Below are 16345 nucleotides of genomic sequence, written 5' to 3'. Positions count from 1 at the left end.
CCAAGCCCCATCTATGTGACTCCCCAAAGCTTGTATCCCAATCTGGTCATTTCTATCTCTTACGTTACATCCTGGTCTAAGTCCACTATGGCTATAGCCTCCTCACTGGTCTCTCTGTATTATACTTGCCCCCTTTCAATCCATTATCTCCATAGCAGCCTGAGGAATCTTTAAACAAAGTATATCTTAACATCATAATTATGCTACTTGGTGTCTCAGTGACTAAAGAATAAAACTCAAACTCTTTCAATCCCCTACCATTGTTCCACTTGCCCAGGCTGGCCTCCCTGGTGCTCCTCAAGCACACCAAGCTCTAACTGTCCTCAGTCTGGAATGTTCTCCCCTCACCTTCATCTGGCTGATCACAGCTTCTGCATCTCTACCCAGACAGGTCTTCCCTGATCGTGCCGCCTAAAGTGGCCTTTGACACATGATGGTCTCACTTCACAGCACCTAAATTCTTATTAGTTGATCTGTTGTTTTATTGTCTGTCTCCTCCAACCAGATGTAAATTTCATCAGCGCTGCCGGTCTGCCCTGTTCCCGTGCTGAGAAAATGCCTGTCTCATAGTGTGTCTACAACAAATAATTTTTGAGTGAAGTGAATGGATCAATAAATAAGGCTCCTAAATGAACTACAACAAAAGGGACAGCAGTCTTTGATTATCTGAACGCTGGTATATCTGTTGCATAAAATCAGCACTGCGGTTTAACTATAAATATTTATCACCTCTTGGATGTAAGCCTCATAACTATGTTTAATTGATCCTCATATAACCTGCAGGGCCTACTATATGTCTTAAATGGAGCCAGGACTTAAAAATTCTGTTATATGGTTTTCATTACTATATTTGTCTCACAACTGTTTTGTTTTGAATTATTTTCTTGGAGGGATGAACTCAGTGTTAAATTATACAGGAAAGCGGATCTAGTATATTCGCTCATTCAATCAACAATTTTTATTCACCACCACTCATGAGGGAAGGGATTTCTCATGACCACATTATTGATTATCTGAGTCCCTGTAGTTATATGCTTACGTAGGAAAACATACCTTATCACTTAGAAACACTCACATAGGAACCAACCCACAAATTAAATCAAATCATTTCTTACACCTCTCTCTCCTTAGACATTCCTTGCAAGTTTTCCAGTATATGACCTATGTGACTATAAGAAGTGGGCCTTTCCTTTTAAAATAATCTAGCCTCCTCTGATAATTTTTAAATACTTCAATTTCTGTATACAAATAACCTGCAAATCAAAATTAAAATGCTTATGTAGGATACAGAATTTCTAGAGGTAAGTCAAAGGTAATGTTGGAGAACCATCACAATACATTACAATTGTTTGCAATTACATTACAATATTACACAAAGCCACTGACAATTTAGGGCCACGCCCAATTAAAGACAGCTTACAAATCAAGAAAGAATCAACAAAGATAATGACATAATAGATACTTGAAAAGAGAATTTTATTTAAATAATTATACTCAAGATTAAGAAGCGTCCTTGAAAAAACAGATGAAATCTTCAGATACTAATTTGAAAATTATTTTTTGAAAAAAAAAAACAAAAAAAGAAACAACAGAAGTCTCTATAATCCTGCTGTAAAAGTCAAACACGAAGGGGACGCCTGGGTGGCTCAGTGGTTGAGCATCTGCCTTTGGCTTGGGGCATGATCCCAAGGTCCTGGGATCAAGTCCTGCATTAGGCTCCCCACAGGGAAGCTGCTTCTCCCTCTGCCTATATCTCTGCCAGTTTCTCTGTGTTTCTCAAGAATAAAGAAAAATAAAATCTTTAAAAAAAAAAGTCAAACATGAAGAAGTAAAGTTAATTGGTTATGGAATCATTTTTGTCAAAACTGTTTATTCTAACAGTGAGCATGGAATTTTCATTATAATCTAAATTGTATTAAATCTAGGATAAGATTAAATTACTTTCATATTCTGTGGTTCCATTTTCATGATAAAGTTCCAATCAAAACCTTTCCACTCATTTTTTTCATTTTAATTGCATTTATGTTTAAATATCTTTATTTTTTATAGAAGGAATTATTCTCATAAGGTAAAGATCTGATGTGTCAGGCACTATGCTGGGGACCAGAGATATAGTAATGAGCACCTCCAGGCATACTATTCAGTGATCACTCTTCCAAAATTGAGGTTTATGTTGTGTTCAGGAGTTAATTTATATTTTGGATTTTGCCATCACGTGAAGTAAATGTAAATGCATATAAATGAATAAAGATGGAAAAGATGACTATGAACAGATATAGGGGTAAAAAGTACCTGATGGGATTCAAGAAACCTAGATGATACTTCTGACTGGCCAAATCACTTCTGTGGCCTAGGATAGGATCTCTCTTTTCATTTCTCTTCCTTGATTTTGTGGGATTTTTGAAAAGTACTCACATGAATGATACTGAAAAAAAGGGGGACACCATTTTATTTAAACCTGGTAAGGCAGGCATTAACAACCCTGCTTTCTAAATTATGAAGCTAAATTAAATGGCTGAGCCAAAGACATTCTATTTGGTAGCAAAATCAGGAATCAAATCTAGGTCTCCTTTTTCAAGTCCTACGGCCTGTAAGAATATAAACAATTCCAGAACATCAATGCTTACCACAAAGGAGGTGCTCTGTAACTTCTAGCTACATTCAAAAGAGCCAAACTCAAATTCAACCATACAAGGCATAGAGAGAATAAGATAACTTACAATAACACATTCTCTAACTTAATTTTTTGCACTCAGATCATAAAATGATGGCACATTAAACCACAGAGGTAAAAATGGTCTCAAAGGACTCAGAGAATAAAGAGTCTTAAGGACAGTGTCCTGAAAACATTCTGACTGAATCCCATGTCTGTTTCTCTGAAACCAGGTCATGTTTTAGAAATCTAAAACAATGCACTGAAAAAAATGTATAATGAATGTGTTCAAGAGAAGAGTCATTCTCCATGTTGCTAGATTTAGCAAATAAAAATACAGAACACCCAGTTAAAATTGAATTTCAGATAAACAATGAATAATTTTTTAGTGTAAGTGGTATCTGAAATTCAAATTTAACTGAGTATCCTGTATTTCCTCTGACTATGCCAGTCATTCTATATTATTTTTCTCCAACTGAAATTGTTGTCAGATACACAACAAAGAAAAGGTAGCTTCTATACAGCATACTAATGAGTTCCAGGCTATCAAATCACTTACACTAATTTTGTCATCAAAAGAGCACAAAGGACACTACTGCACTGTGATCCTGTGTATAATAACCGAACTTTTCAAAAGCTTATAGATTAATAATTTGTAGTATAAAATTCCTCTTTAAACCAAGTTCTTTCATTTTACTCTCAAAACTACACCATATATTTAATACAGGAAAAAACAAATTATAATGGACTCATAAAAGAGAGACTGAATAACCACTAAAAATTCTTGGGACTACAAAGCATCAAGAGGCTAAATTTTAGGGAATCCTAAATTCTAATCTCATCTAAGCATTTGCTACTAATGAGTTGTATGTCCAGTAGCAAACAATTTTCTTCCTCTGAGTTTCAACTTCCTCTTCCATGTAACAGGGTTAAACCACCTGTTCTGACCTCTTGACGAGGGCCAAAGTGCTATCTTCAGCAGGATATAAAGTCAAGAATACCAAACAGGCCATCAGAAGGTAATTCTAGTTCCAGCTATATGACTACATAGATGTGAGGCTAAGCCATTTAGCCTCAACTAAGTCTTTCAGTTGTCAACATGGGCAGCTGTCTTAACAGGCCACAAAGACCCGCCCATAAAGGCTTACTTTATCAACAGGCAGCAGGTGACCATTAGGTCAGTCAACTCAATGTCTTTTTGCCCCTCCACTCCTTTTGTTTTTTTAAGATTTTATTTATTTATTCATGAGAGACACAGAGAGAGAGGTAGAAACATAGGGAGAGGGATAAGTATGATGAGGGACTCGATCCCAGGACCCCAGGATCATGACCTGAGCCAAAGGCAGATGCTCAACCAGAGCCACCCAGGCGCCCCCACCTCCTCTTTTTTTATTTTATTTTTTTTTCACCTCCTCTTTTTTTAAATGGGAGAAGGACCTCCCTACTCCTCCACTCACCATGCAGGGTTGATATAGGAGTTAACTTAGAAAATGCTTGCAGAGACATTTCAAAATCTCCTCTATGTATTTAAGATTTTGCGATCACCTGTACCCTCACCTCTCATTCCAGTGGAGATGCAGGGCTGGGGTAAGGAACAGTGGCTATTCATTTCCTCATGAGGTTCTAAGAATCAGAGAAAGGATGAGGGGAAAGAGATGTTCCTGGTGTACAATCCCACAGCCCGAGGGGGCTAACAGCATCTGGAAATAGGCTGGCTACAGGTATCCTGACGACTCCAAGTCCTTGGCCAAGGCAGACACTGTAGGATGCCATTCTTTATAGGATCCTATGAAGTTCCCCCTCCTCCAGAAAAATAAAAGTCATATCATAACTCTATACAAGTCGCATCCTAATCATCTGAGCAAAAAGAAGGAAAAAGACACAAGTTCTGCAAGGTATTTTTGCCCTGTGTCACAAGCACTAATAACTTAGGGACTCTACTTTCGGGCACAAGCATGTCCTTGCTAAGTGCCCTGCAAACCTGGGAGGGATCAAAAGCAGGGCGGCCCTCTTGAAGTCTTTGAGTTGATTTCACTTTGTAAGGCTGTTAATGAAAGCTAACAGGCCCTAGACACTTGAAATAAAGCCATGGCCAAGGGGAATGCAGTGAAAGTTGGTGCCAAGAATTTATAGTCGATGATAAGATCCTAATGTTTAACAGCCCATTCAAATCATTCCCTCTCTTCTTACCCAAATGCATCTCATTATCCTCCAGTCACTTGTACCTTCCTTATTTTATGACACAAAGAATTTCTTACCTCATAAATGAGTTGTATTACACACCTTTTTAAAATGGGTAAATTAAATTTAGTTTTGTGTTTGTTTTTAACTTTTACAATATGTCTTAAAATAACTAGAGAAACCCTGAAGGGTACCAAAATCATTGTTGGGAGTTATTCCTCTCAGGTAACGCAATGTGATCACCATCTGTAGTTTCAAACTTGTTCATACCTTATATGCTGCTCCGGCTCCCAAAGGGATCCTTTCCCACACTGAGCAAAGAGCCCCAAGGATTGATATTAAGTAAATAATAAGAAATAAAGCCAAATGGCAGGTGTCAAAAACTTGACATGAATTGTCATAAACGTGACCTGAATTTTGAATTTCAAATCTTTTCAAATAGTGGATCCAATCAGAAGTTTATTACCTTGATATTCTACTTTAGGGAAGACTCTTCCAGCCCAAACTACGCAAGAGATGGCAATTTGATATAAAAATCAGTGTCATAAATCTATGTTTATGTTTAATGTTTAACATATTTTGATTTCACTGAAGTTCTTTTTAACACTACCAGCACTGCACCCTTCAAAATGGTGTTACAAAGTAGGTGGAGCGCCCTACTTTTTAAAAGACTTGTATTTATTTATGAGAGACCGAGAGAGAGAGAGAGAGAGAGAGAGAGAGAGAGAGAGAGAGGAGTGGGAGAGACAGAGAGAGAGAGAGGGAGAAGCAGGCCCCATGCGGGGAGCCCGAGGCGGGACTGGATCCCTCCTCTCCAAGATCAGGCCCTGGGCCAAAGGCGGCGCTAAACCGCTGAGCCTCTTGGGCTGGCCCGCCCTACAAATTAAATGAGTTCATGCACTCAAAAAGCCAGGAAACCAGGTTTCTAGCAGCTGCTGCAGGAAAAGGCTGAGCTGGATATTTCTAGTTGGACATTTTGCATCTTTAGTCACAGAGGGATGACCAAATTCATTCATTCGTGATAAAAAAGATCAAAAAAATTGGGGGTAGGGCAAGGCTTAGAAGGTGAATTATCATTGCTTTTTACAATAGTTGTAACAGTTTATTTCCTTAAAACTATAAACATGGGTGAACCCTATGTACTTATATGTTTAAGTAGCTGAAAAGTGTATCATTCTTAAAATGATAGAGTCAACTAACTTAATGACTTAATTTAATGGTTCAAATCTAGTTGTACCCTTTGATGGATATTTAAATAGGTTTAAGTTTGTATCTTCATCTTCTTCCTAAACCATTATAAGTTGATCAGTAATCCTCACTGAAAAAAAAATGAAAGGTAACTGTAAAGCATGTACTCTGTTAAGAATCATAACTTTTCCACCTTTTGCAATTCCTCATTTTCACTCAAGATTATTAGAAACATATTACAGAAAGAAAATTACAATTTATAGTTTGTGTTCTAGAAATTTTCCACTAATCTAGACATCTCACAGTTTCCTCCAAATGCCTTCTAACTAAAAATATTAAGTAGGAAATACACAACTTACTGACAGGACAGAGGGATGTAAACTGTTACATAGGATTTCAAATATGGTCAGCAACACACACACACACACACACACACACACACACACACACACACAGATAACTGGGTCCATAAGGACTTCATGTAACAATAAATTTACTTTCTACAAAAGCTGAAGTGCTCACTCATCTTATAAAATGAATCTTGGAAAAGACGGGAATGCTTTAAAATATGTATTTAATATTCCAGATACCTTGAAAGGGAAAATGATTAAAATGCTTTGTCTAGGTTTTATAGAATTATTTCTTGGCATCTAAGAAACTAAGGAAAAAAGAAGAAAAATTTACAAGGCAAAGTAAAATTGTGATATAAACACGGTAACTCTCATAAGTTAAAAATACCATTAGATGAAACCTAATTGTAGAGCAACTGGTTTAATGTGTTTTGTACTCTTGTCTAAAACAATGTTATCAAAGGATAAAAATTCTTTGAAAATATACTGTACTTCAGGTATTTGTGTTCTAATACTAAAAATATAATTGTGATGGCCTAGTACCTAAATACTCAGCCATTCTATTTTAAAATGTCATTTGAGAGTTTCCACCTTTTATACTCTAAAATTATATACGGAAATTAAACCCACTTGGGCAAAGTCTCTAGGCACATCATTTATTAACGTGGATGCACATAAATGGCCCTAGGAGAAACCTGCCTCTCTTCCTGAGTTAAGAGTCCACATGATATTAAATCTATGAGCTTTTGCTTTGCTTCCTTTAACACTGACACTAAATTTAGGTAGATCTTGGTGGATAAGGACCCTAGGTGGGGCAGACTTAAGCTTCAACCCCAGAGCTACTTCTTTCCAAGAGTGGAACCTTAGGGACATTAGATTCCAAGACTGGAATCTCCATATAATGAATGGAGATAATGACATAAACCCTCCTAGGATTCTTAAGAAAATAAAAGGAGAGGCACCCAGGTGGCTCTGTCTGTTAAGCAGCTGACTCTTGATTTCAGCTCAGGGATGGAGCCTCCAGTCAGGCTCCAAGCTCAGGGGGGAGTCTGCTGGAGAATTTTCTTTCCCTCTCCCTCTGCTCCCTCCCCATGCTCCTGGACTCTCTCTCTCAATCTCTAAAATAAATAAATAAATCATTTTTAAAAATTAAAGAAAATAATGCATATAAAATGACAGCATAGAGACTGAACAAAGTCTATGCCTAATACAGTCTTTAATACATGATAGCTATTATTTTTCAGTTAATCAAACATTATTAAATGGAGTATACCTTCAAAAGTGATTTCTTGTAAAAATAAAAATTATTCAAGAGGCTTGTACAGAACAACTAGATGTTGGCCACTGCTGCTGCTTAAGCTCCTGGTTTAAAAGCACTAATATCTCTACAGAAACACTTAGAGGAAAAAAATGGTCTTTTCAATGCTTGTATTCTCTCAAATTAGAACTGAAAAATCATTAAGACTCCCTAGACTAATAACTACACTATATATGATGTAATTTTCTGAATAATATATAAAAATAAAGAGCTGAATACTTAGTTGAGAAAAATAAATGTAAGAACATATCTTGTTTTTCCATTACTACCTAAAAATTAATTTTTTTGCAAAAATAAGTTATAGATTTGGGGGGGCCTTATTTTTCAAAATATCAAAGATAAAACTCACAACAAATGTGAGAAAATACATAACTATCTATAATGAAAACCATTGCAATATTTCACAATAATCATAATTCTAAATTGCAGAATGGTTTTTAGTACTAGACAACATAATACTTTAACACTCTGATACAGATTTGGAAACTGAAGTTGGTCTGTTTTAGCTCTTACCCCAGGGGCTCAACTGAGGAAATTCTCTAAGTATGCTGCAGCTTGGGCCTCCAGGAGGGCTATGCACCAGGTTTTTGAGCAGTAATATTTGGGGATATTCGCAGGATGCTTCAGACAAGTAGAGTAAAAAGTTGCAGGCCCTGAGTAATCCACAAAACACAACATATTCCCAAGTTTTAAGATTACTATTAAAGCGTCATTCCTTGTTCTTTCTCTCCAGTGCTTTTTTCCATAAGTCATGTGAATTAATCACTTTAAAACCAAATTACAAAAAGTATACTAATTTCCTGTCTGGAAAGGATGGTTAAAAACTTACACGGAAATCTGCTAAGATGATCTGCAGGAAAAACACAAAAATAATTCACATAAAATAAATATAACATTAGATATTTTTCCTGCTCTTAGATCCTAATTTTATAGTTTGAGTTACACTGTTTGAATGATTTGACCTGCATCCACTACTCATATATTTGGAAAGTAGTTAAAGAAGGAAACTATTGAATCTGAGAATCTGATACTCTGCTCTCCTTGTGAGAATCAAGAATGCTTAGAGCTGGGGCACCTGGTTGGCTCAGTCGGTTAAGCATCTGCCTCTGGCTCAAGTCATGATCTCAGGGTCCTGAGATAGAGCAAGGAACCATGGGCATCGGGCTCCCTGCTCAGGGGAGAGTCAGCTTCTCCCTCCTCCTTCTGCAGTTCCCCCTGCTTGTATGTTTTTGTTTGCATGCACTCTCTCTCTCTCTCTCAAATAAACTTAAAAAAAGAAGAATGCTTAGAGCTGAGATTTTTAAGCTCACTAATGAATGTCTCTGCTTTGATTCTCTACCCCCTCTCACTTTAAAGCTGAGGGTTATTAATTTGGGCCAATCCCAAAGTTGGGGACAACACTGGGAGGTCTGGGCTCTCATTCCACTTCCTTTTCCAGTACCTCACAGAATCCACAAATGGTTCTGTTCAAATCATTAATTAATATTCATGTAAAAAATAAGGACTCTTAAAATCTAAAATCACCATTCATTTGTTCTAATTCCCACTTACCAGAATAAAGGAATAACTATCAGTCTGTGATTATATTTAAGGTGCTGATGATTCTCAAGATAAGAGTAAACTACTGAAATTCACTCTAAGAGAGAGAAGAAAATGTGTTATTTCCTTTAAATTTCTTAAGAACCCTACAAAGTAAATGCTATCCCCATTTTACAGAGAAGGCAAATGAAGCACCTAAGGTCATACCCTTTGAAAGAGATAGCTCCAGGGTTTGAAGCTAAGATTTGTCCTATCTGGGGCCCTTACGCAGTATTAATCAGTAGAAATCAATATGAAAGATTTCAGAACAGTGGCTTCTAACCAAGATGTACCTAATGTATGCCCTTGGGGGCATTTGGAAACGTGGGTCAGTATGATGGGGGTGCTCTGGCAATTAGTGTCTGGGGCCTTGGGATGTTAAATATCCTGCAATGTGTTGTACAGTCTCTCACAACAACATAAAAAAGCCAACATCGAATGCCAATAGCATCCGTCACCTTTTCTTTTTGAGAGGGAGAGAGAGAGAGAAGCTGGGGAGGGAATAAAGGGAGACAGAGAATCTTAAGCAGGGTCCATGCCCAGGATGGAGTCCAAGGTGGGGCTTGATCTCACAACCCTGAGGTCATGACCAGAGCCAAAATTAAGAGCTGGACACTTAACCAACTGGACCACCCAGGTACCCCCACAGCATCCCCTTTGAGGAGTACTGGTTTAGATAAAGAAAAGATGACTACACTATAATAGGCTATTAAATGAAGCTGGGGAGATTTGGAGCACCTCCAAGTGATATCCTCAAATAACCTCTACTCCGATGTTAGTGATTAGTTCTCTTGGATCTGGCATGGAAAGGACATGAACGCTCTGCCTAAACTTATTTAGTATTTCCAAGTTTTCTCCAGCTATGAAAACATCTGAGAAGCTAACTGGGTCCCAATACAAATAAAATGCAGAACTGCTTCATATGGTTTTACATTCACATTTGACTGAGAGTTGAAAGAGACATGTTCTGTAAATTTCCATGCACTCACAATCACGTGTGAAAAATATTCCTTAAAGGAAAACCTACTTATCTCTGAAAGAAAACATAGTCACTGAAGTCTATGCTGTAAATATGTAAACTGATTTGTTTTCCAGCTGAGATATGGGAAAGACTGCGCTGGACTGGCACTTTCCAATTGGAGGGACCCCAAACAAGTGTGTTTTGGAGATCTGTAATTTTTCTATGAAAATGTCTTAAATTTTGTGTTTTCACACTGATGATAATTAAAAGAAAAAAGAGAAGAAGAAGAAGAAGAAGAAGAAGAAGAAGAAGAAGAAGGAGGAGGAGGAGGAGGAGGAGGAGGAGGAGGAGGAGGAGGAGAAGGAGGAGGAAGAGGCGGAGGAGGAGGAGGAGAAAGAAGTATACTTTAAAATACTGGGATGACCACCTTGGAATCAAGCACTGTCCTGCAATTTTGGCAGTCAGGTTTATATTTGTGTTCACAACCACACTGCAGCTTAGTGGTTCCAGGACAAAGAGAAAATTTAAAAAGAGACCAATTTGATATGCAAATATGCTTTCAAACCAAGGAAAACCCAAAAGTTGGTATGCCGTGCTATTGGAATAAAAGCTTCCTGACTGAGCAGACCCAGGGGAAGAAGTCAATCATCATTAAGGCAACTGCAGCAAAGGTGAGCTGACCTCACCAGACCCTTTACTGGGCAGTCAGGGCCATATTCACTCTAAAAAGGTGATTTAATAAATACTGTCAACTTGTATCTGGCTGGAGTTGTACCATTTTAGTTCATAATTAACTCATAAATTTATTTTGGTATTACAATTGGAAAAATGCTGTAATTATGGCAGCATTATACCAGCTCTTAAGAATTCCACATTTAACTAATATTAAATAAAAGGAAGCCCGGCACTAGATGGTAGGTATCTGGAACTTCTTGGTGTGTCTACATCGCTTTCTTTTAGGAAATTCCCTCTCCCCCAAAGGCATTTCACATTGTGGCTTACCCACCCCTTGGATAAACCTATTCTTCTGGACACAGTGATTGGTCCAGAGCTGGCACATGACCCAAGCAGGGCCAGAGTAATTTTGAGAGGACTGACACAAATAACAAGGTTTTTCTCTAGTATCAGAATTTTAAGACCCACAGAAAGCTGCACCGAGAAAGCTTCTAGCCTATAAAGAAAACATACAGAAGAATAAAGCCAACACAGCATAAGGCCAAAAAATGGAAGGGTAGATGGATGAAGGAAAGAAAGAAGGAAGAAGAGATGAATGGATGGACTGAAGGAAGGACAAACAGATTAAACAGACATACAGACAAACAGAATCTTGACAATATTTGATCAACTCAATTTCATAACCTAACCAATCTCCAGGCACTGAATTATGTAAGTCAATTTTATATGCATCCAAGTAGGGTTTATGTTACTTATGACCAAACACTTTCTAACTAATATACTAGAGATGAATAAGACTGTCTTTAGCAGGGGAACACTACTTAAGTCTGAGAAACACCGGATTACATGATCCTCTCTAACTCTAAAGTGCAAAAATTCTGTGTGTGTGTGTGTTTTAACTATTTCATCAGATTAAAAGATCAGGATCTTTTCTTATACCTCAGTATACGTACAGAGAGTAGAAATAATGGTGGCTAATTTTTATAGTTATCACTAGAGATATGATACTAGAAGAGGATCTTTTCTCTCCCAAGTTTAGATTTAATAAAATTATTCAGAAAAGGTAATTTGCAAAAGGTTGACTTTACAATTCAGAATCAGAGGAAAAGTCTTGAGGAAAACAGAAGCTACCAATGGCACATAACACTTTAAAAAGCATGTTCAGTACAAACTACAAACCAGAGAAATAAATAGATATCCTTAAGAGCTTCTTAAAAGGTTTTTAGAATACTTATCAAAATGACTCCTAAGAACTCAATACTCAGTTTGCTTTACCTGCTTTAAACATTTGCTTGGCAGTAAGCGTAAATTTCTACCAGTTAGAGAAAATGAATAAAGCACTTACATAGTAAAAAAATAAATAAATAATTCAAATTAAGTGGGAATACCAAGTCGGCAAATAAGATTACAGAGCTAAATATCAAATGAATGACTCCTATATTGGAAAGCCTTCCTTCAATTTTTATTCCTAGGTATGTAGCTCACAGGCGCTTTTTACTCAGAACCTGATAAAACAGATATCACCACGACCACATCAATCAGCTGTAAACACTGGTCAACTGAATCCGCATCTGTCCAGCTAAACTAATTTCATAGGAAGTCCTGCAAAGTCAGTAACTAGACTGCATCCTAAATTCAAAATTAGTCGTTTTGAACCCTCCACGATCAATCAACTCAGTGATTTATTTAATTGCCCTGTGGTCCTTATGAAAGACTTTCCCGCTAGGAAGAGGCTGTCATCCTACAATCAGCTCTGAGAACAAAGAACACATGTAATTCGACATAACAGTTACAGGTTTCATAAATTATTAGGTTGAAAAATGTTTGGGGGATAAACTAATAAACACCAAACAGTTCTGTGTAGCCTTTTCAACTACAGAAGAAATCTTTCTTGAGCATTATTAAAATGCACTAGGAAGTTCAAGCAAAGTCCTAAGTTAATTTGTGTTTCAAACCTTAGGAAACGTTCTCTGTATTCAGATAAGGATGAAGGTACAAACTCTACCTTTAAAACTTAAAAACCAGTTTCGGATATTTTAAATATTTAGGTGGAATTACTAAAAAGAAAATTTTGTTGCACAACATATTCAAATAGCTAAAAACTGCACATCTTGAGGTGAGTACTAAAGAACAGCTTAAAGCTGGCTATATGAACGCTGTTACAAAAGGACCTTACAAAAAGAAAAGGTCATTACCGCATCAGAATTACCACCATAAAATTATTATAAATAAGACTGAAGTCAGACTGAGTCAATAACCACAGAGTTTTATTATCTTCAACACTAGTGACAACTTAATAAAATATGCCTAACAAATCATTTATCTGAAAATTGGAATTATATTCCTATATAATCACAGAAACAGTATTTTTTAAAAGTGGATGGCAATATTTATTTGATATCTATCATCTGATTTTAATAGAACTGTCTTGCAAATAAGAATATTACAGCTTTTAGAGATGAGAAAAAATATGAGAGAAACAAAGAGAGAAAAAAAGAAAAGAAGCGAAAAAAATCCCAAACACAGGACCGGGAATGCCAACTAATTCAGCACAGTTTTGCAGTGTCAAATAAAAAGTCTATCGCTGAAAGCTACATGGAAGTGTAAAACTTCTGTTTCTGGACTTTGATCCAAGCGGTCATAAAAACTTGTCCTCACTTAGTAACTCCTATTTCCATTAAATGCCAAATATTCTCAAGCTTTTGCCTAGTACAAAACAAAGCAATAAAAAGTCAATCACGATACTCCTACAATACCAAATGATCTAAAACATCACCCTCTGTGGCAGAAAAGATTAGTAAATAATGAAAAGTAACATTATTTTAATATGTCAAGAACAGCTGTTAAAGTGGCACTGGCACCGGAAGCCTTCATTTGCAAATGCATGAAGATTAGAGCCCTTAATTAACTTAATATTTCAGGCGGGTAGAACAGGGAGGGTGGGATTTTCCATACGTTGTAGTTTACAAGTCTCAAAATAATTTTTCTGCCTATAGATTATGTTATGAATTCTTCAATTGACACTCAAATTCACATAAAGAGGCTGCGATTCCTAAAAAGCATCTATGCCCCAAGCTTGTAGCCTTTAACCAGCTGCTTAGCTCTGTGTTTGAAGATAAGTTATAACAAACAATGTAATATATCAACCAATTTTCACAGGTATTTAAGTGAGAATTTAGGAATGCCAGAAACCTTCATCCTGTTCAGGGACTACTTCTGAGTACAGATCATTCAGTCTGGGGATAGGATAAAAAAGCACGCATGAATGTCAAATGACAACAATTAAATCAAATAAGGTAGAAATATTCCATCAACATGCCTGTTTACAGGCACAGATGCCCAATCTAAGTGAATCCAAATTTATTTTAAATTTTAAAAATGTTAAAAAAAAAATTAAAAATGTTAAATGTTTCTACAGAACGATCTGTTTCACGGGGTCCTGAATCACAGACTCATTTTACACTTAGAGTGTAACAAAAGGGAAAAAAGCAAAGTAATGTGAGCCTCTAGTTTAAAAAAAAAAAAAAAAAATCCTAGCTCTAAAGTCAAAATGTCTGCAATAAGTTTTTACCACAACCATATGAATCACACTGGGTTTAGAAATTTGGAATTTTTAGAATCAACTACTGTCTAATCTCTCTTAAATCTCCAGTTAATGCCACCAAATATAAGCCCGAACCAGAACCCCTGACTACACACAAGCTCTCAGATTATAATCTTTAAACTGACAGCTTTCAGCGCTTTATAACTCTTAAAATGAATGGCTTGTACTCCTCTTTAAATATTTTACACTTTCATTTTCTGACTTTTACTCACCATGAAATCTTACAGATGGATATATAATACACACATACGTTTCAAAGAAGGTAGTCAGTCTATTGTCAACAACTATAATAACCATCGCTAAAAAAAAAGTCTTTATATAGTTTCAGATGACCTAAATTTTACACTGAGCAGCGTAACTCTGAGAAATTAGAATTTTAATTCTATGCTACTTGGGAGAAAAAGTAATGCGGAAAACAAAGTAAATTTAACTCTTTCCATTTGTTTTCCAATGAAAAGTTACTAGCAAAGTTTTGGCAGGCTCTGAGAGAAGCATTCTTGTGTACGACTATTTAACACCGACCACCAAGCTATCCTAAGTGCCTATCTTTAAAGGGAGAGAGGGGGGAAAAAGAAGAGGACATTTATGCTGATTTATGTAAGACCCGTCACTTTTTTCTTTCAACTATTAATAACCTGCCTACAGAACACCTCCAAAGAACACCCTGACACAGTGAAAAAAAAAAAAAAAATCAGCCCAGTTCTCCTGCCCACTCCCCATTCAATGAGGCAGGGAGGGGGAAGTGGGCCAGGGGGAAAGGGAACCGGGGACAGATGGCCTCGGAGTGGCAGGTGAGCCCTGGGGCCCGCGGGCCCGCAGCAGGCAAGAATTCCGGGTCCCGGTGCCCGAGCGCCCCGGCCCGAACGCGCACACCAGCGTCCTGCGCGCACACAGCACCCTCTCTCCGGGGGTTCATCCTCTGGTGGCTCCAGGTTCTGGACTTTTGAAGGAAGACTGCCAAGGCGGGCAAGGACGCTTTGCAAGGAGGGCGGAGTAACGAAGCCCTGGAGATCAGATTTGCCCTAAGTCAACGGCTCTGTCCCCAAAGCCCGACAGCGATGACAGCGACACCAACTCCTTAGGAGAAACAGCCTTTTGTGAAAAAACAAACGAGCCGCTTCTAAGATCCCAAAGTACTACTGCACCGGAAGACAATAAAGGCGGAGAAGCCTATCAGACAGTCCGCTTCCAGGGAAGCCCCCCACCCCCGCCGTGACCCCGACGCCCCCACCCCGCACCCAGCCCCGCGCCCCCAAGGGAAGTGGGAAGCGGGGGGATGCTCGGGGAACTACCTTCTTTGGTGTCCAAAGGGCAACATAGCGAGCACAGAACGTTGGGGGCGCAGCCCCCGCGGCCTCCGCAGGCCCTGGGCTCCGGGCGCGCCGGGGGCGCCGGGGGCGCCGACCAGCCCAGGTGAGGCGGCCCCTGAAGCCCGCTTGCCCGCCGGCTCACTGACCCCACCGCCCGCCGCAGCCCCGCCCTGCGCCGCCCCCTGGCGGGGAGCGCCCGGCACAGCCGAGCCCGCGCGGCGGCGGCGGGGGGATCCCGGGGCCGCCCCAGCAGCCCCGCCCGGCGCGCGTCGCCCCCGACGGCCGCCGCCTGCAGCCGGTGCGCCCCGGAGCCCGCCCGGCCGCTCCTCGGGCTGCGGGGACGCCGCGCCCCGCCTCCGCCCGCCGCCGCCCGCCGCCGCCCCAGTCCCAATCCCTCCCGGCGCAGCTGCGAGCGTTTCCCACGCGCGCGCGGCGCTCCCCGGGGGCCTCCTCCCCGCCCTCCGCCGCCGCCGCCGCCGCCCCGGCGCTGGGCTCCGACCGGGAGGAGCCGGCCTCGGGCTCGGCCA

General features: G+C 39.2%; 1 protein-coding gene across 1 annotated transcript in view; it reads right to left on the bottom strand.

Annotated features, from left to right (window-relative positions):
• PDE5A (phosphodiesterase 5A) overlaps nt 1–15943 on the bottom strand; it is a 129934-nt gene extending 113991 nt beyond the window's left edge. Inside the window, 1 exon segment of the mRNA NM_001003188.1 lies at nt 15801–15943. Coding sequence (NP_001003188.1) covers nt 15801–15826 — 26 coding nt within the window. The 5' untranslated portion in view covers nt 15827–15943.
• Nucleotides 15944–16345: the final 402 nt, after the last annotated feature.

This window comes from Canis lupus, chromosome 32 (assembly GCF_011100685.1).
Source record: "Canis lupus familiaris isolate Mischka breed German Shepherd chromosome 32, alternate assembly UU_Cfam_GSD_1.0, whole genome shotgun sequence".
Lineage (NCBI taxonomy): Eukaryota > Metazoa > Chordata > Mammalia > Carnivora > Canidae > Canis > Canis lupus.
This window is presented reverse-complemented; position numbering and strand designations above follow the sequence as displayed.